Source organism: Tupaia chinensis, unplaced genomic scaffold (assembly GCF_000334495.1).
Source record: "Tupaia chinensis unplaced genomic scaffold, TupChi_1.0 Scaffold150288_1, whole genome shotgun sequence".
Classification (NCBI taxonomy): Eukaryota; Metazoa; Chordata; class Mammalia; order Scandentia; family Tupaiidae; genus Tupaia; species Tupaia belangeri.
The window spans coordinates 1173326-1192906 of NW_006210128.1; the positions used below are offsets into that span (position 1 = coordinate 1173326).

Here is a 19581-nt window from a genome sequence, read left to right on the forward strand (position 1 = left end):
TTTCTCTCTCTCTCTCTCTCTCTCTCTCTCTCTCTCTCTCTGTGTCTCTCTCTAGTCAAATTAAAATAAAATGAATGAATAAATAAAATTAAATAATTTTAATTAAAAAAAATAAGCATGGGGCCAGAAGGGGGCGTGGTGGTTAAGGTGCTGGACTCCCACATGGCCGGCCACGGTTTGAGTTCCACACCTGGAGGCTTGCTTTCTCAGCTTTCCTCTCTCCAATCAAATTTTAAAAATAAAATAAATAAATAAAATTAAATATTTTTTTTTAAAAAAGCATAAACTGTAAGTTACTGGACCTTTTCAAAATAAGCATGGGGCCAGAAGGGGGCGTGGTGGTTAAGGTGCTGGACTCCCACATGGCCGGCCACGGTTTGAGTTCCACACCTGGAGGCTTGCTTTCTCAGCTTTCCTCTCTCCAATCAAATTTTAAAAATAAAATAAATAAATAAAATTAAATATTTTTTTTTAAAAAAGCATAAACTGTAAGTTACTGGACCTTTTCTTCTATGTCGATATAAGTGTTACATAAACAGACAAAACTCGTGCGATACTCCTGTTGATCTGGCCCACAGCTCCACAGACACGGGCAAGTGCCCAGAATATTCCTGGAACTGTGGAAGCACACCGGGGACAGAACGAGTAAGAGGCAGTTCTTAATTCCTGACTTCAGTCTAGGCAGGGAAATCTATGAGTAAAGAGAAACTCAGAAAATAGTGCGACCAGAAACCTGGTATTTGTCACTTCATCCAGCTGGATCTTTCTTTTTCTAAAATTACATAAAGTCTTTATCAAAATTAAAATAAAACATAAGGAGAGGGCCAGTTCCATGGTCTGGTAGTTAAGGCAGATGGATCTCACATGGCTGACTGTCTGGTTTGAGTCCCGGACCCGCAGCTTACAGAACACACCGGGTGTATGTGCTGCATGCCCAACATCCCGAAAGGAGGGAGAAAGGATTACAGCGTGACCACCCCATGGGGGTGCTTTCTCCTCCCTATCTCTGTCTCTTTGGTGAGCACCCATGCCCTAGAGCAAAAAAAAAAAAAATAGGTGGGAAGAAAAATCACCAATACTGTAGTTCAGAGCGAAAGACTCAGCAGAAATGCCACCAACAGCTGACGAGGCAGCAGAGGCTTGAAGAGCTCACGTCCGAGTTCTTCTCCACTGACTGATGTGCCTGCCCCTCTGCACAACACCGCACTTGGTCTATTGGTGACCACTGCAATGCTGCATGCAGCTTCCTAGCCAGAGGTTCTCCTTAGAAATACCACCCAACTGGGGCCGGCAGATGGCATGGTGGTTAGGGTGCTGGACTCCCACATGGTCAACCATGGTTCAAGTCCTAGACCTGGAGGCTTGCTTTCTCTCTCTCTCTGGTCAAAATTTAAAATAAATAAATAATAAATAAATAGTCCTTAAAAAAGGAGAAACTTTAAAAAAAAATACCACTGAATAACACATCTCCTTAAATCCATGATCAGCAGTGACTCTCAACAGTAATGAGAAAGACTGGACAACTTAAAAACAAAGAAGGACGAGTAGGTAGTGTGGTGGTTGGGACACTGGACTCCCATATGACCAGCAGTGGTTCGAGTCCTGGACCTACCGGCATGCTTTCATACTTTCCCTCTCTCTCTCCGTCTCTCTCTGGTCAAATTAAAAACATAATAATGTACATCATTATAATTTAAAATAATAATATATAATAATAAAATGATAAATAAAATTAAATAATTCTAGAAAAAGAAAATCACAACAAATTAATTAATTAATTAAATAATAAATAAGAACAAAGAAAGAAGGCCAGTCAGGTCGCATGGTGGTTAGGGTGGCTGGATCACACATAACTAAGTGGTTCAAGTTCCGCATCTGGTGGCTTGAACAGGATTATGTGCCCAGAATCCTAAGAGGAAAAAGGAAGAGAAGGGATTCTGGCATGGCCGTCCTCCTCAGGGAAGTGATTTCTCACTTTTCTACTCTTTCTGTCTCTGTCTTTGTCTCTGTCTCTCTCTCTGGCCCTATAGCAAAAATCTAAAGGAAGGAAGGATGGAAGGGAAGAGAGAAGGGAGGAGGGATGACACCATGCAGAGTGTTCTATGAGCCAGGCAGCTCTCTAAAACTGTTCAGCTAAACGTCAATACCATCTCATTCACAAGAGTCAGGTGTCAGCCATGCTCACGTGCTGCTTGTCCCATCCACATACCTGGTCTAAGGTCTCTCCTCCAGGTGGTGTGAATACGGGGCATTCCTCCCCTGCCGCTTTGGCCATGGCCCTGAGCTCACTGAGCGCCTTGGATTCCGCAATCCCGTACTTCTGCAATGGTCCATAGAGAAAGACACCTCAGATGACACTGTGACACGGCCGTGAAGGACATGCCGAGGGCAAAGTTGGAGCAACCATCCCAGCAATGAGCTTAGCTTCCCTCGTACTCCATCTTTTCTCCTCTGAACCGGTAATGGGAATGTCCTCAGCAGAGGGCCCTGGGCCCTCAGACGAATGTGCCCGGAGGCTAACTGTCCGCCATGTCTGGGCTGGCTGGCTGAACTCGCTGAATCCAGCTCATCTATGCGGACAGCTCATCGAGCTACCTCACTGGACAAATAAGATGGGCACGAATTCTAGGGCGGGAGACCAACCTGTGACAGGCAGCGGGTCAGCCACCTCACATTCATACACTGTCTCAGAGAGCAGAACAATGGCACCACGAAACAGGTGTATAAACACCTCCGCTTATTCACCGACGAGGAAGCTGAGCTCCAGAGGTTAGGCAACCAGCCTACATGCTTTTGGCCAATTATGGGCAAAGTTGAAATTCAAGCCCAGGTCTGTACGACTTCAAAGCTCATTGGCTTTGTAGAGTCATCAAGATTTTGCCTGAGGCCCAGTCGTGGTGGCACAGGTGTGTGTGTGTGTGGGGGGGAAGGGGACAATGACACTGGAGCCGTATAGGAAGGCCCATGTTTGGGCCCATTGGACGAGCTCAACATGCCAGGTGTGCCCGTGTTGCTTCCGTGATCCTGGCTGGCTGGAAGGCTGGGGAGGGTCACAGCATGGCAAAATCCTGTCAGGAGGTAGGCCTCTATTTTTCTCTCTTCCTATCTTTCTCATGACATAAACAAACAAACTGGAAAAAAAAAAAAAAACTGAGTCCAAGCAAAGGGCATTCAAGAATTACAAATGGCTAAGAATCATGAAAAACCGCATTATTCTCACTTTTAATTCCTTCAAATGGTTAACAGCCTACTTGCATGATAAAGTACTTCAAGAGCCGCATCATTGTTCATGGTTTTCACTGACATTGTCAAAAGACTCGCACCACCATCACGTACAATTCCCTTGGCTGTAAGTCGGCACTCTTCCAACACTGGGACTTCAAGTCCCAACGCTTATGTCCTTAACTAAGTCTGGGGCAACTTCTACCAATCTCTATTACAAAGAGGGTCATTAACAACCATTATCTGCAGGGTCAGTCCACAGCCAGGTGGTTAAGGCAGCTGGATCCCACAGAGTTGACCATGCGGTTCAAGTCCCAGGCCTGGCAGCTTAAAAAACATGCCAGGTATGTGTGTGCACACCCAAAATCTGGAAAGAGAAAGGAATGGAGAAGGGACTGCAGCATGACCGTGCCCCATGGAGGATACCTCCCTCCCTCCCCGGGAAGTTTGAGATCTGTGGGAGGCCGGTGACCAGCGGTCCAGAGCACAGCCTCTGAGCTGGGCAGCCTCGATGTGAATCCCAGTTTGGCCACATACTAGCCATGTGATCCTGGGCATGGGCTTGACCTCTGTGTGCCTTTCTGCATTTGTAAAATGGCAATTTAAAATGAGGGTTTTGCGGGGGCCAGCAGGTGGCATAGCAGTCACAGTGCTGGACTCCCATATGGCCACCTGTGGCTGAAGTACTGGGCCCGGTGCCTTGAAAGTCACACCAGGCATGTGTGCTTGCATGCCCGAAGTTCCAGGAGGAGAAAGGAGGAGGAGGGATTGTGGCACGGCCATCCTCCCTGGGGAGTGATTTCTCATTTTCCTTCTCACTGTCTCTGTCTCCTTCTGGCGAGCGTACATACCCTATGGCAGAGGTTTTTTAACCTTCACAACTGTGGGCTGCTGTAAAGATGAGCAATCCTGCAGTACTTGGAAAGGGCTGGCACGTGGTGAGTGCCGGTAAACGCACACTAACGTCGTCACTCACGCTGCAGCGCTAAGCCCGAGGGAAGAAATGGCAAGCTGAGGGGACAGATCAGATCACACAGCATCTGGAGACCCAGGTGGGAGGGATGGAAGAGTCTGAGACCAGCAGGTGGCATGGAGGGTAAGGCAGCTGGATCCCACATAGCCAACTCAGCAGTTTGAGTTCAGGACCCAGCAGCTTGAAAACCACACAGGGCTCGTATGTGTGCGTGCCCCAAATCCCAATATGTGTTGAATGGAGGAGAAGGGATTGAAGCAGGGTCATTCCCCCTGAGCAGTGATTTCTCACCACCACCACCATCCCCCCAACCCAGTCTCTGTCTCTCTTTAGTGAGCACACATGCCCTATAGCAAAGAATAAGTTTAAAAAGTGATGGAAGTCTGGCCAGCCTCTCGAAGGTAGAAGAGAAGCATGAACTGCTTTACACAGGGGCATGGGTATCACACTTCCCAAGGTCTCCTCTGGCTGCAGCATGGAGAAGGTGAGAGGGAAAACAGGAGAATCAGCAATGCATTGCACGGATCAAGGTAAGACGACACTGATGGCAACCGGATGGTGGGTCTGCCGGGAAAGTAACTTAGAACTATGCAGAGGTAGAACTGATGAGCTGGTGACAGGCCATGCGGTGTGGCCACTGAGCCGGAAGCAGCTTCAAGGTGAACAGCAGGCAAGACTGGCCCCAAGGCCAACTGCTTAGGGGAGCTGGGCCCCACATGGTTGACCATGGTTCAAATCCCAGCCCTGGTGGCCTGAAAAGCAAGTCAGGTCTCTGTGTGTACCCCGAATCCCAACAGGATGGAGAGATAAAGGGGGAGGGGTTGTGGTGTGACCACACCCAACCAGAGAGTACTTTATCCCTCTCCTCTTTCTGTCTGTCTGTCTCTGGCGTGTACACTCTGGAAATTAAAAAAATAAAAATACATATAATAAAAGAAAAGCAACAAACAGCAGGCAGTTAATGTGCAAGTGTGCAGCACCACTAATACAAAAATGTGGACTCGCCAGGCGGTTAACTGAAACCATGGGAGAACATGGAACTGCTCAGACAGCGCGGAGTCAGGAAGGCTGGCCTGGCCCTGCAGCCATGCTCTCTTACCACGTGACGACAGGCCGAGAACACCCTGTTTAACGACACTAGAACATCGGTTGCCAGCAAAGAGGAGGCCTTTCCAAGCAGTGTTCAGGCTGCAGCTCTAGAATATATTTTGAACTAACAGAGAATAAAAATAGCAATTCTTTTTAAAATGTCTAGCCATTTGGTTCCATTTCTAACCAGGTATAAAGGAAGTCCCAGGCCCAGCCACAGAAATGCAGGGAGTAGGGGTCCTGCCACACACTGCTGGAGTCATCGGGAAAGGCCGGGGTTTGCATTCCAGGGCTACCTGAGCACACCAGACATGCCTGCAAGCACACCGGCAATCCTGGCTGGCTGCAGAGCGAGGAGGAAGACTACGGAATAAGACCCTGTCAAGGGTGCCTGGCTCTGTCTCTCTCTCTCTGATGAAGGAAACAAATAAGCTTACTTAAGGGGGAAAAAGCGGGGGAGGGCAGCCCTGTAGAACAGTTGGTTCACTGCCATGCATTGGAAGCCAGATCCCACACGGCCAAATTCTGGCCTCGTGGTCTGCAACACAGGCCAGGCACGTGTGTGTGCACATCCAAAATCTTGACAGAGAGATGGAGGACAAGGGGTCATGGCCATGCCCTGTGAGGCATGCACCTTTTGGCAAAGAAAGAACTCACAGAGCTGGCAGGAACGCTAATGAGCTTACAGGTCAGTGTTACGAAACATAATAAAATACTGCTCTGGGAGGAGGCCTGGACTCAAATCCCAGCTTCGAAGTTGCTACAAGACTTTAAATCCCAGCTCTGGGAAGCTTCATTTCTGGTATATAAACTGGGCAGTAAAGCAATGTATTCACGCTTACAATCGGAGAGAATTGGGAAGTGAGGGGAGAAGTTTTCACTTTCAGCTTTTGTATACTGTGTCGTCATGACGGGTATACGTCCTTTTATGATTTAAGATGCGCCTACTTAAAAAAAAACAAGTAAGGTACTATATGTGAGGGGAGGTGACAGTGACTATCACATAGGAGATTCTTAACATCTAAGCTGATTCCAAATCTCCACCACAGTTGCCTTTCAATTTTTGCCATGTGCAAAACTGAGGTAGCTTACCAATAATTTGTGATAAAGAACAATATGTAAATAAGTTACTTACCCTTTCTCGAAGTCTTGAATCATACTTTACTGTCATGTCTTTGCAAAATTTGGTGTTCTTCAAAATCTCATGCATGGTCTGAAAATCAAAAGACAACTGTGTATTTTCTTACAAAAATCATTATTATTCTGGCTGAAACATCAAGATAATACGTGTCATCTTAATGAATAAAAAGGGATTGGAAATAATTTTCCTTTATAAAAGGTGCTTCTAGGGACCAGCAGTTGGCGTAATGGCTGTGTTGCTGGACTCCAATGTAGTCAACTGCGGTTGGAGTCCTGGACCCAGTGGCTTAAACTCCCGCCGGGTGCCGTGTGCGTGCGTGCCCAAGATCCTGAGAGGAGAATGGAGGAGAAGGGATTGCAGCATGGCCATCTCCCCAGGGGGTGATTTCTCACTTTCTATTTCTCTTTCTGTCTGTCTTTCTGGCAAGCGCGCGTGCCATACTCATGTGTAATTTTGCTACTTTCTTCTAACCTATCTTCTAATTCAAAGGTCAGCAAACCACAGCCCACAAGCCAAATCCAGATCATCACCTGCAGTTATGAATAAAGTTTTATTAGAACATAGCCAGACCATTCATTAGGTATTGCCCATGGTTGCCTTCCCATTACAACAGCAGTTAAAAAGCTATGACAATGACCATGTCTCCCAAGAAACCTATTTATTATCTCACTCTTTTTTTTCTTTAAAGAATTATTTGTTTCATTTTATTTATTCATTCACTTATTTTGACCACAGAGAGACATAGGGTGGGGAGGGAGAGTGAGAAAGCAAGTCACCAGGTCCAAGACTTGAGAATCGTGGTCAGCCATGTGGGAGCGTTTGACACCTTAACCACCATGCCACCTGCTGGTCCCCAATCTGGCTCTTTTCAGAAAAGGTTTACTAACTCATTTTAGTTCCTTAATCCTCCACTCTGTATTTAAATGGTTGTCAAACCCAATCATTGAGCCTTAGTTCCAATTATATTTTCAGTTCTGGTATTTGGTTTTTGTTTACAGTTTGTTTTTTACCGTTTTCTGCATGAATTCTCAATGTCCTCTTTCATCTATGTATAAAATGGTAATTCTAAAGTCTTTGTCTGATAACTCCAATTATCAGATAACTCCTGTGTCTGTCTCTGCTGTCTTTTGTTTTTACTCATCTTTTTTTTTTTCATGTTTCCTTCTCTCTTTGTATGTCTGGTTATTTCTGATTGACAACAGATCCTGTATTTGCAAAACTGGATGAACTAAGTCCACGATCTACTTTGTCTATTTCCCTTCCCATAAACTAGACATTATTACATTATTATCATTACCGTTTTATAGATGCAGTCAATATTTGTTTGTTTTTGTATAGGGCATATGTACTTCCAGAGATAAACAGAGACAGATAGAAAGAAGGAAAGTGAAAAATCACCATGGGGGGATGGCCATGCAGCAATCCCTTCTCCTCTAGTCTCTCAGGATTTGGGGCACGCATGCACATGTATTCAGTAGGGTTTTCAAGCTGCTGGCCCAAGACAAACTGCATTTGGCTATGTGAGATCCAGTGCCTTAACCTCCACGCCACCTACTGGCCCACGCTGTCAATGTTTCTTTACATTTGCCTATGCTTCTTTTTTTATTATTACTATTATTTTCTTCACTTTCATCAGAGAAAGAGAGAAAGGGAAAGTGAGAGAACAAGCCGCCAGGTCCAGGGCTCAAACCACAGTCAGCCATGTGGGAGTCCAACGCCTTAACCACCACCACACCACCTGCTGGCCCCATATTTGCCTATATTTTACCAATTTCTTCGCTATCAATTTTCTGAAACTCAGACCCTCCTCCTGGATTTGTCTTCCTTCTCTTTGTGTTGCTGGACTCCAATGTAGTCAACTGCGGTTGGAGTCCTGGACCCAGTGGCTTAAACTCACGCCGGGTGCCGTGTGCGTGCGTGCCCAAGATCCTGAGAGGAGAATGGAGGAGAAGGGATTGCAGCATGGCCATCTCCCCAGGGGGTGATTTCTCACTTTCTATTTCTCTTTCTGTCTGTCTTTCTGGCAAGCGCGCGTGCCATACTCATGTATAATTTTGCTACTTTCTTCTAACCTATCTTCTAATTCAAAGGTCAGCAAACCACAGCCCACAAGCCAAATCCAGATCATCACCTGCAGTTATGAATAAAGTTTTATTAGAACATAGCCAGACCATTCATTAGGTATTGCCCATGGTTGCCTTCCCATTACAACAGCAGTTAAAAAGCTATGACAATGACCATGTCTCCCAAGAAACCTATTTATTATCTCACTCTTTTTTTTCTTTAAAGAATTATTTGTTTCATTTTATTTATTCATTCACTTTTTTTGACCACAGAGAGACATAGGGTGGGGAGGGAGAGTGAGAAAGCAAGTCACCAGGTCCAAGACTTGAGAATCGTGGTCAGCCATGTGGGAGCGTTTGACACCTTAACCACCATGCCACCTGCTGGTCCCCAATCTGGCTCTTTTCAGAAAAGGTTTACTAACTCATTTTAGTTCCTTAATCCTCCACTCTGTATTTAAATGGTTGTCAAACCCAATCATTGAGCCTTAGTTCCAATTATATTTTCAGTTCTGGTATTTGGTTTTTGTTTACAGTTTGTTTTTTACCGTTTTCTGCATGAATTCTCAAATGTCATCTTTCATCTATGCATAAAATGGTAATTCTAAAGTCTTTGTCTGATAACTCCAATTATCAGATAACTCCTGTGTCTGTCTCTGCTGTCTTTTGTTTTTACTCATCTTTTTTTTTTTCATGTTTCCTTCTCTCTTTGTATGTCTGGTTATTTCTGATTGACAACAGATCCTGTATTTGCAAAACTGGATGAACTAAGTCCACGATCTACTTTGTCTATTTCCCTTCCCATAAACTAGACATTATTACATTATTATCATTACCGTTTTATAGATGCAGTCAATATTTGTTTGTTTTTGTATAGGGCATATGTACTTCCAGAGATAAACAGAGACAGATAGAAAGAAGGAAAGTGAAAAATCACCATGGGGGGATGGCCATGCAGCAATCCCTTCTCCTCTAGTCTCTCAGGATTTGGGGCACGCATGCACATGTATTCAGTAGGGTTTTCAAGCTGCTGGCCCAAGACAAACTGCATTTGGCTATGTGAGATCCAGTGCCTTAACCTCCACGCCACCTACTGGCCCACGCTGTCAATGTTTCTTTACATTTGCCTATGCTTCTTTTTTTATTATTACTATTATTTTCTTCACTTTCATCAGAGAAAGAGAGAAAGGGAAAGTGAGAGAACAAGCCGCCAGGTCCAGGGCTCAAACCACAGTCAGCCATGTGGGAGTCCAACGCCTTAACCACCACCACACCACCTGCTGGCCCCATATTTGCCTATATTTTACCAATTTCTTCGCTATCAATTTTCTGAAACTCAGACCCTCCTCCTGGATTTGTCTTCCTTCTCTTTGAATTAGACTTTGAAAGTGATATTAAAAGCTGTTTGTTTGAAATGTCTGTCTCACCTGTACCCTAGGAAAAGTTTCACTGGGTATAAAGGTCTAGGTTATCCTTATTACAATATCCCTCCGCACATTCAAGAAATGGCTATTGGGGGTCAGCAGGTGGTACAGTGGTTGAGGCACTGCGCTTCCACATGGCTAACCATGGTGTGAGTCCTAGACCCGGAGGCTTGAAACATGCTGGGCACATGTGCATGCATGCCTGCCTAAAATCCCAAGAGGCGAAGGGGTTGCAGCATGGACGTCCCCTCTGAGGGGTTATCTCTCTTTCTGTCTCTCCAATGAGAACACATGCTCTATAGCAAAAATCTCCCTCTAAAAAAAAAATTTTTTTTAATTAATGACTATTGACATTGACAAATTTGTTGGTAGCCTAACTACCGGTCTTTAGTGGGTGATATTTTTTCTCCTTATTCTTTGTAATCTTGTGATTTTGCCATAATGACTGTATATGTGGATTTCTTTTTCATTCGCCCTGATTGGAATTTGTTATACTTCCTAGATCTGAGAATTTGTCTCTCAATTCTATAAAACTGTCACCTCTGACCACTTTCTAGATCTGAGAATTTGTCTCTCAACAATTCTATAAAACTGTCACCTCTGACCACTTTGACTACTGACTATCCCTCATCCTGCCTGCTAACTTTTTGAAAGTTATCAGAACTTCTCATCACGCTCTTCATGTGTTTTAAATTCTCATGCTTTAAAACTTCTGTCTTTAGATTACTACCTTATAAGTTAATGATCACTTCAATTGTGTGTAATCTGTAATTTAGTACAAATGCTAAGACTTTCGCTTATTTTATAAACTTTTCCGTATCTTTGACTGAATTACTTTTTAGTTTGCTATAGTGTATGTGTATATATAGAGAGAGCGAATGTGAGGGACCAGCAGTTAGCGTAATGGCTATGTCGCTGGACTCCCACGTAGTCGACCGCGGGTCGCGTCCCGGACCCGGTGGCTTAAAACTCACGCCGGGCGCGTGTGCGTACATGCCCAAGATCCCGAGAGGAGAATGGAGGAGAAGGGATTGCAGCGTGGCCATCCCCCTAGGGGGTGATTTCTCGCTTTCTATCTCTCTGTCTCTCTCTGTCTGGTGAGCGCATGCGCCCTATAGCAAAAACCTCTCCAAAAAAAAAAAAAAGAGAGAGAGAGAGAGAGAAAGAGCGAATGTGAGAAATCGCCCTGCAGGGGATTTGGCTCTCCTTTTGGGATGTTGGGCGGGCATGTGTGTACCCGTCCCAATGTTGTTCCTCCAGCCGCCAGGCCCGGGGCTCAGACTGCTCAGTAGTCCATGAGGGATCCTCCTGCCTCGATTACCATGTCACTTGCTGGCCTTCTATTATCTGTAAATCAACTTTACCAAGATAAAATTTACAAGAAAAAAAACGCCTATTTTTCAGTATACAGTTTCATTGAGTTTTGACAAAGGTACACACTCACTGAAGTGCCACCAAAATCAAGATAGAGAATTCTACTCAAAAGAGTCCTCCCCTTTCTGCCCATGCCAGTAAATCTTTCCCACCCCGACCCCTGCACAACCACTCATCTTCCTCATATCATAGCTGAGTCTTCTTTATTATTATTATTGTTGTTTATTAGGATACATTCCATTGCTATACATCATTTAGATGTAAAGAGACTTTGCCGATGATATACACCTCAGACCAGCCAAGTTGAGCACACTATTCACATCACCCTCAACAGGTAATAAGCCATATCTGTGTCCCACTAATGTCCTATCTCCATTTTCCCCCCAAATTTCCCTTCTTATACTCTTCCTTCTCCCGTTCTCCTTCCACTTTGTCCCCGGTGTCCTTAACAATTTTCAATGCTTCTATGTCCTTCAGTCTTTTAGTCTCTATCACAGAGTGTAGACAGTCAGTATATGATAAGTGGAGACATACAATGTCTCTCTTCCATAGACTGACTTGCTTCACTCAGCAATGAATCTTCCATGTTCATCTACTTTCTATCAAATGCCAGGGTCTTGTTTGTTATGGCTGAACAGTACTCCATAGGGTATATGTGCCACACTTCCTCAAGCCATTCATCTGCTTGTGGACATTTGGGTTGGTTCCAAGTCAATCAGGAATAATGTTGCAATAAACACAGATGTGCAAGCGCTTTTCTGACTGAGCATTCTCCTGTCCTTTGGGTAGATACTCAGAAGTGGAACAGCTGGATCATAAGGTAGTTCTATTTGAAGGTCTTTGAGGAACTTTCATATTGTTCTCTATAGTGATTGGACCAATTTACATTCCCACCAACAATGTAGGAGAGATCCCCTTTCCACTACATCCCTGCCAGCACTTGTTTTCTTAATCTTTGCCATTCTAACTGGGGTTAGGTGGTGTCTCATTGTAGTTTTGATCTGCATCTCCCTTATGATAAAGGAGGTTGAGCATTTTTTCATATGCTTTGTTCATATGTCTTCCTTAGAGAGTTTTAGCTCATTTTCCCATCTTTCTTAAACTCCTATTTCATTATTTTAATTTGACCAGAGAGGGACAGAGCAAGAGAGCAAAGGAAAGAGAAAGTGAGAAAGCAAGCCGCCAGGCCCAGGACTCAAACCACGGTCGTCCATTGCCCTAAACCACCACGCCACCTGCTGGCCCCATTTTCCCATCATTTAATTGGGTTCATCATTTTCTTCCAGGTAAGCCACTTGAGTTTCCTGTGTATTCTGGTTCCTGGCCGAGTCTTTTCTGGAGCTTCATATGGATGGAATCCTGCAGTATGTGCTCTTTGTGTGAGTCTTTTGCTTCGCGTGTTTTTGAGACTCATCCAGGAGGATGTATTCCTCGTTAATCTAGTCTTTACGGCGAGCTGCATTCCATCATATGAACACACTGTAGTTACCTATTTACCTACTGATGAACACATGGGTTGGTTCTCCTCTGGCTATTACGAACAAGGCTTTGGTTGAACAACTATGTACAAGTCTCTGTGTGGATCTATGTTTCTATTTCACTTGGTTAAATGTCTGCTAATGAAATTACTGTATGTAGAGTACATATATTTTTAACTGTCAGACTAGTTCCCCAAGTAGCTGGTTCATTTTACATCTCCTCGGCAGTGTGTGACTTTTAGCTGTTTAAGATACTTTTATCTTTTTTTTTAATGGGGCCAGCAGGTGGCGTGGTGGATAAGGGCGCTGGACTCCCACAGGCTGACCACAGTGCGAGTCCCAGACCTGGTGGCTTGCTTTCCCACTTTCCCGCTCTCACTCTCACTCTGTCCCTCTCTGGTAAGATAAAAATTAAATAAATAAGGTTAAATAAAATAATTCTTAAAAAAAAAAAGGATACTTTTTAAAACATGTTAGCCAGTCAGATGTCTGTGCAGTAGCATCTCATTGCAGTTTGAATCTGCACGTCTGTGATAAGCGCTGACTGAGGCTGACCATCTACTCACTTGTTAACTGGCCTCCCATACACCTTTTTTGTGAAGTACCTGGTCAAATTCTAACGTTTTACCCACTTTACTAAGTAGAGTGTTTATCAAATTACTAAGTTAAAAGCATGCAGAGCGGGGCCAGCAGGCAATATGGTGATTAAGGTGCTGGACTCCCACGTGGTTGACAGCAGTCGGAATCCCAGACCTGGTGGCTTGCTTTCTCTTTTTCTGTCTCTCTCTCTCTTTCTGGTCAAACTAAAAAATAATAATAAATTAAATTAAATAATTTAAAAAAATGTTTTCCAATGTGACCAGAAAGAGACAGAGAGGAAAAATGAGAAAGGAAGACACCAGGTCCAGGACTTGAACCATGGTTGGCCATGTGGCTTTAACCACCAAGTCACCTGCCGACCCTAAATAAAATAATTTAATAATAATACTAATAAAAAAATATACAAGGGCCAGTAGGTGGATGATGGTTAAAGCAGATGGATCCTATATGGTTGACTTTTGCAGTTCAAGTCCCAGTCCCGGTAGCTTGAGAAGCACTCCAGGCATATGAGAAGAGGAGAATGGGAGAGAAGGAACTGCAGCAAGGTCATCCCCTTGGGGAGTGATTTCTCAATTCCCCCCTCTCTTCGCTCGCTCTCCCTCCCTCTCTCTTTCTCTATAGTGAACGCATGTGGCCTATAGCAAACAAAGAAGAGAACATGCAAACAATATTCAGTTATTGCACTGATGCCAACCTGTGGCTTCTCTCTTCACTTCCTTAATGATATTCTGCAAACATCAGAAATGTTTAAGTTACATTAAAATCCAGTTTCTCAAACTTTTCTTTTATGGCTCATGCCTTGTCCCAAGAAATTTTGGCCAATCCAATGTTGTAAAGATTTTTCTACAGTGTTTCTGAAAGGAATTTTGTAGATTGAGTTTTTGTTTTTTGTTTCTTCTTTTTGAGAGGGTTTTTGCTATAGGGTGCATGTGCTCGCCAAAAAGACAGAGAGAGACAGAGAGATAAACAGTGAGAAATAAACCCCCAAGGGGGATGACCACGCCGCAATCTCTTCTCCTCCATTCTTCTCTTGGGATCTCGGGCACACACGCACACGTGCCCGGCATGAATTTAAGCCACCAGGTCTGGGACTCGAACTGTGGTCAACTACATGGGAGTTCAGCGACATAGCCATTACGCTAACTACTGGTCCCTAGATTGAGTTTTCACACGTATGCTATAATCAGCTTCAAGTTGGCCTTTTGTTTCAAATAATAATTTTATTTAACTTTATTTTATTTTATGTTACCAGAGAGGGACAGAGAGAGAGAGAGAGAGAGAGAGAGAGAGAGAGAGAGAGAAGGAAAACAAGAATGCAAGCTAGCCAGGTCCAGGACTCGAACTATGATCAGCCATGAGGGAGTCCAGTGCCCTTAACCATCACGCCACCTGCTGGCCCCCAAGTTTCAAGTTAGCTCCTACATAAGTTGTGAGATATGGGTTAACATTCATGTTTTTCCACACGGTTACCCTTTTATTTCATCACCTTCATTTACTGCAGACTGCTTTTCTCTTCTGAATTAATTGCCTTGCCACCTTTATCAAAATTCTACTGACTGGAAAAAAGGCAAAAAATAGGACCAGTGAGTGGTGGGGAAGTTAAGGTGGCTAGATCCCACATGACTGACTGCATGGTTCAAGCCCTGGACCTGGTAGCCTGAAAATCCCACTGGGCACATGTGTATATGTGCTCAAAATCCCAAGAAGAGAACGGAGAGGGATTCTGACATGACCATCCCCTCTGGAGGGTGATGTCTCTCTTTCCTTTCTCTCTCTGTCTCTGGCAAACACATGTTCCCTATAGCAAAACTAAAAAAAGAGGTTTATAAAAACAAAACGAGGCGTAGTGATTAAGACACTGAACTCCCATGGGATCAATCGCAGTTCCAGTCCCAGACCTGGCGACTGGACACTCGTGCCAGGCGTTCATGCACGTGTGCCCCAAATCCCAAGAGAATGGAGGAGAAGGGATTGCGGCATGGCCATCCCGCCGAGAGGCGATTTCCATCCTGGGGAGTGATTTCTCACTCCTGCCCCTTCTTTCAGTCTGGTAGGGCATGTACCCTATACCAAAAACTAAAAAAAAAAAAAAAAAAAAAAAAAAAACAAAAACCAAAATTTATCTAGAGATGGAAAAATACAATTTTCTGAAATTAAATTTTCACAAGATGGCATTAACAGCAGGCTAGACGCTAGAAGTAGTCAGTGAATATGAAGACATAGTAACAGGATATTTTAAAGTTCACTATGAAAGAAAAAAGATTAAAATAGGAAAAATGGGGGCCAGCAGATGGCATGATGGTTATGTCGCTGGACATAACAATTATGTAGTCAACCACGGTTCGAATCCTATACCCAGCAGCTTAAAACTCACACCGGGCACGGGTACATATGTGCCCAAAATCCCGACAGGAGAATGGAGAAGGGACTGAGTCTCGTCTCAGGATTGTGGCCATGCACATACACAGGTGTATTATTCAAGCTTCCAAGTTCAGGACATGAACTGTGCGGTTGGCCACAGGGGACCCAGTGCCTTCACCTTCAGGTCAACAGACGGCCCCAATTTGTTTTTTTAATCCATGTATATTTGGGGAGAGAAGGCATCGGGAACACTAGGGGAGTGTAGTGAGGGAATGGGGTGGCAATGATAAGCTCTCCATTCAGAATAATATTAGTCCAAAATGAATTTTTTAGTAGCCTGTTTGCAAGGAGAAAATAATAAAGGTGAAATCTACAATGGGGTAAAGAGGCTCATCTTTCCTGGCCCGTCATATTACAATTTAATAGTTTGGGTGGCCACAAAAGAACTTCCAAATAACCAGACTTGTCTTCTCAATGAAAGGTTATGCTAAAATGAAAATGTCCCCCTGATATAGAGTTTGTTTTGTCTTTCCTTGTTTCTCATCATTCTGGGAGAGAGTTTGTTTTCTGTCTTTGTTGCTTTGTCAGAGAGCACATACACCTGCCAGAGAGAGACAGAGAAGGATAGAGAGGGAGAGAGGATCCCCAATTTGGTTCTGTTTAAGAAATTTTTTTTTTTGTGGGAACCAGCAGTTAGCGTAATGGCTATGTCGCTGGACTCCCACGTAGTCGACCACGGTTCGCGTCCCGGACCCGGTGGCTTAAACCTCATGCCGGGCGCGTGTGCGTGTGTGCCCAAGATCTCAAGAGGAGAATGGAGAAGGGATTGTGGTGTGACCATCCCCCCTGGGGGGTGATTTCTCACTTTCTGTCTCTATGTCTCTCTCTGTCTGGCGAGCGCACACACCCTATAGTGAAACCTCTCCAAAAAAAAAAAAAAAATTTTTTTTTTTTGTATCTTCTATTTCTTTTTTCTTCTAAGTGTATTTCTCTCTTTTATTCTTCTAAGTTTAGTTTAACTGCACTATTAAGGCCTGATTCTTCTGGATTCTCTCCTATATGTTCTGTGTATCTCCCTGTTTTGATTGGTGGAAACTCAAGCAATTCCCTACCCCATGTGAGCTTTAGAAACTGTTCTCCCCGTGAAACTGCTGTCTGGTATCATGTGTGTCCACTTTAGGCACATCCAGATTAACAGTCCATCAAGGACCTAAGATCCTCACTCGTCTTTCTAGAGTTCTTACTCTCCCCAGCTCTTTCTTCTAATAAGAATTTTTTTTTTTTGGAGAGGTTTTTGCTATAGGGGCGTGCGCTCACCAGAAAGATAGAAAGAGACAGAGAGACAGAAAGCAAGAAATCACCCCCGGGGGGATGGCCACGCCGCAATCCCTTCTCCTCCATTCTCCTCTTGGGATCTTGGGCACGCACGCACAAGCGCCTGGCATGAGTTTAAGCCCCTGGGTCTGGGACTCAAACCACAGTCGACTACATCAGAGTCCAGTGACATATGCCAACTGCTGGTCCCATAGTATGAATTTTAATTATGTAACTTCCTCAAAATCCAGCCTTTGTCTCCTCAATTTACCGAGAACACTGAGCTCTACTGGTCTTCCCCTATCAGCGTCCAGAAACTGCTTCAGCTGGAAAACTAGGACAGTCCTAGGGCTCACCCCATTTGTTTCACTTCATTCAGGTACCAGAGGCCTGGAATATCTGAACTTAGAGGTCTGGACACAGTTGAGTCATCTAGAAAAGTCATGATGCACTTTTGTACAGGAAAATACATCATGACTTTTCCAGACGACCCAATATTTTGTTGTGGTTTTTAGTTGTTTGTGGGAAAGGTCAAATTCTAGCTCTATTATGCTCTCATGGTTGGTCACTGAAGTCTCCTTCCACTGAATTTTGAAAGTTAATTTGGTTCTTTTATAAATCTCTGGGGTCATTTTTATGGTAGTCTGTTCTCTGTAGATATTTCTTTATGTTGTTGTTTGTTTGTATTTTAGTTTTCCTACAGGGCATGTACGCTTGCCAGAGATAGACAGAGAGAAAGAGAGGGAAAGTAATCACCCCACAGGAGGGATTGCCACACCACAATCCCTTCTCCTCTATTCTCCTCTTGGCATTTTGGGCACGCACGCACATGCGCCTGGTGTATTCTTCAAGCTGCCAAGTTTGGGACCGAACCATGCAGCTGGCCATGTGGGATCCAGTCACACTGATCTTTGTGCCACTTGCTGGCCCTTTTTTCTTTCTTTATAGTAACATAGTTTTTTAGGTTGTCCTTGGTAATTCTAATATCTAATGTCTTTATGGATTCAATTCTCCTGCCTATTTCTGCTCTCTTTTGTGATACCTTATTTGTATTCTTCTTAGATATTTTCTTCTAAGTAGCTCTAATTTTTAAATTGCCAATAAAAGAAAGGACCAGCAGGTGGCATGGTGGTTAAGAGTGCTGGGCTTCCACATGGCTGACTGCAGATCAAGCCCCAGACCTGGCAGCTTGCTTTCTCACTTTTCCTCTCTCTCTCACTCTGTCTCTTTCTGGTCAAATTAAAATACAAATAAATAAAGTTAAGTAAAAATAATTATTAAAAAAAAAAAAAAAAAAAGAGGGAACTAGCAGTTAGCATAATGGCTATGTCACTGGACTCCCACGTAGTCGACTGCAGTTTGCATCCCGGACCCGGTGGCTTAAACTCACGCCGGACGCGTGTGCGTGCGTGCCCAGGATCCCGAGAGGAGAATGGAGGAGAAGGGATTGCGGCGTGACCATCCCCCCTGGGGGGTGATTTCTCGCTTTCTGTCTCTATGTCTCTCTCTGTCTGTCTGGCAAGCGCACGCACCCTATAGCGGAAAGAAAAAAATAAAATAAAAAACTCCAAAAAAGAAAGAAATTGACTTTAAATTACCCAAAAAAGGTACAAAGTGAAATGAGAACAGAAAAAACAAGTTTGGGAGGATAAAGGCAGGCTGGAGAGAGTGTCTGTGTATGATTTAACTCCCTGCAGGCTCTGGTGGCAGATTTTAAGCTTACACACCCGTTGAGACTTCCAATTCATGGCCTGGACCCCGACGGCAAGCTCACCTGCTTCGTCCTCGTGAGGTCACTGGAGAAAGCGTGAGTGAACTTCACACGGCTCAGAAACGTGCCAGCGGCTGCTGCTTGTTTAAATCCCGTTTCTGAAAGAGGCTCATCTACTCCTTGTCCTGTGGTTTTAAGAGAAATACCAGTCATGTTCAAAGAAAGAGAGGAGAGATACAAATTAAATTACATGTAAGAGAATATAATCTGCTCTTATCTGTATTTTATTTCAAGATTTCCTCAACTACCCTTCCACATAGCTTCAAGTTAAATTAAGCTACAATTCTATGAAGGCTCAGGCATTCAAATGTTCTCCAAAGGCCGCTTGCCCAGTGGGAATGAGGTATTGATGAGCGTCCAACCAGCGGAGCTTCCCCCCCTTTCTGTGTGCTCATGGCCTCCTCAGTTTTTCTTTCTAAACGCTGCCTCTGACCTCAGGCTCGAATCTACTATCCTGTGTCAGAGTGCTACGATCATCACCTCAAAGTCTGTCCTCTTCATTTCTATTGTCCAAATGTTCAGTATTATAATGGGATTATTTCTCTTTTTTTTCCTTCCTCGATCCCTTTCCGTTTTCTTTTTCACTTTAAAAATGTTTTGGAACTTGGGACCAGAAGTTGGCATAATGGCTATGTCACTGGGCTCCCATGCAATCAACCATGGTTTGCGTCTCAGACCCAGTGGCTTAAAACTCTCACCAGGCACGGGACCAGCAGTTAGCATAATGGCTATGTCGCTGGACTCCCATGTAGTCGACCACGGTTCGCATCC

General features: G+C 44.1%; 1 protein-coding gene across 1 annotated transcript in view; it reads right to left on the reverse strand.

Annotated features, from left to right (window-relative positions):
* Positions 1 to 19581, reverse strand: part of TIGAR (TP53 induced glycolysis regulatory phosphatase) — a 34173-nt gene that overhangs the window by 1600 nt on the left and 12992 nt on the right. Inside the window, exons 3-5 of the mRNA XM_006172033.3 lie at positions 18814 to 18935; positions 6420 to 6497; positions 2210 to 2320 (exon numbers count right to left, since the gene is read on the reverse strand). Of these exons, the coding sequence (XP_006172095.1) occupies positions 2210 to 2320; positions 6420 to 6497; positions 18814 to 18935 (311 nt within the window). The remainder of the gene's footprint in view (positions 1 to 2209; positions 2321 to 6419; positions 6498 to 18813; positions 18936 to 19581) is intronic.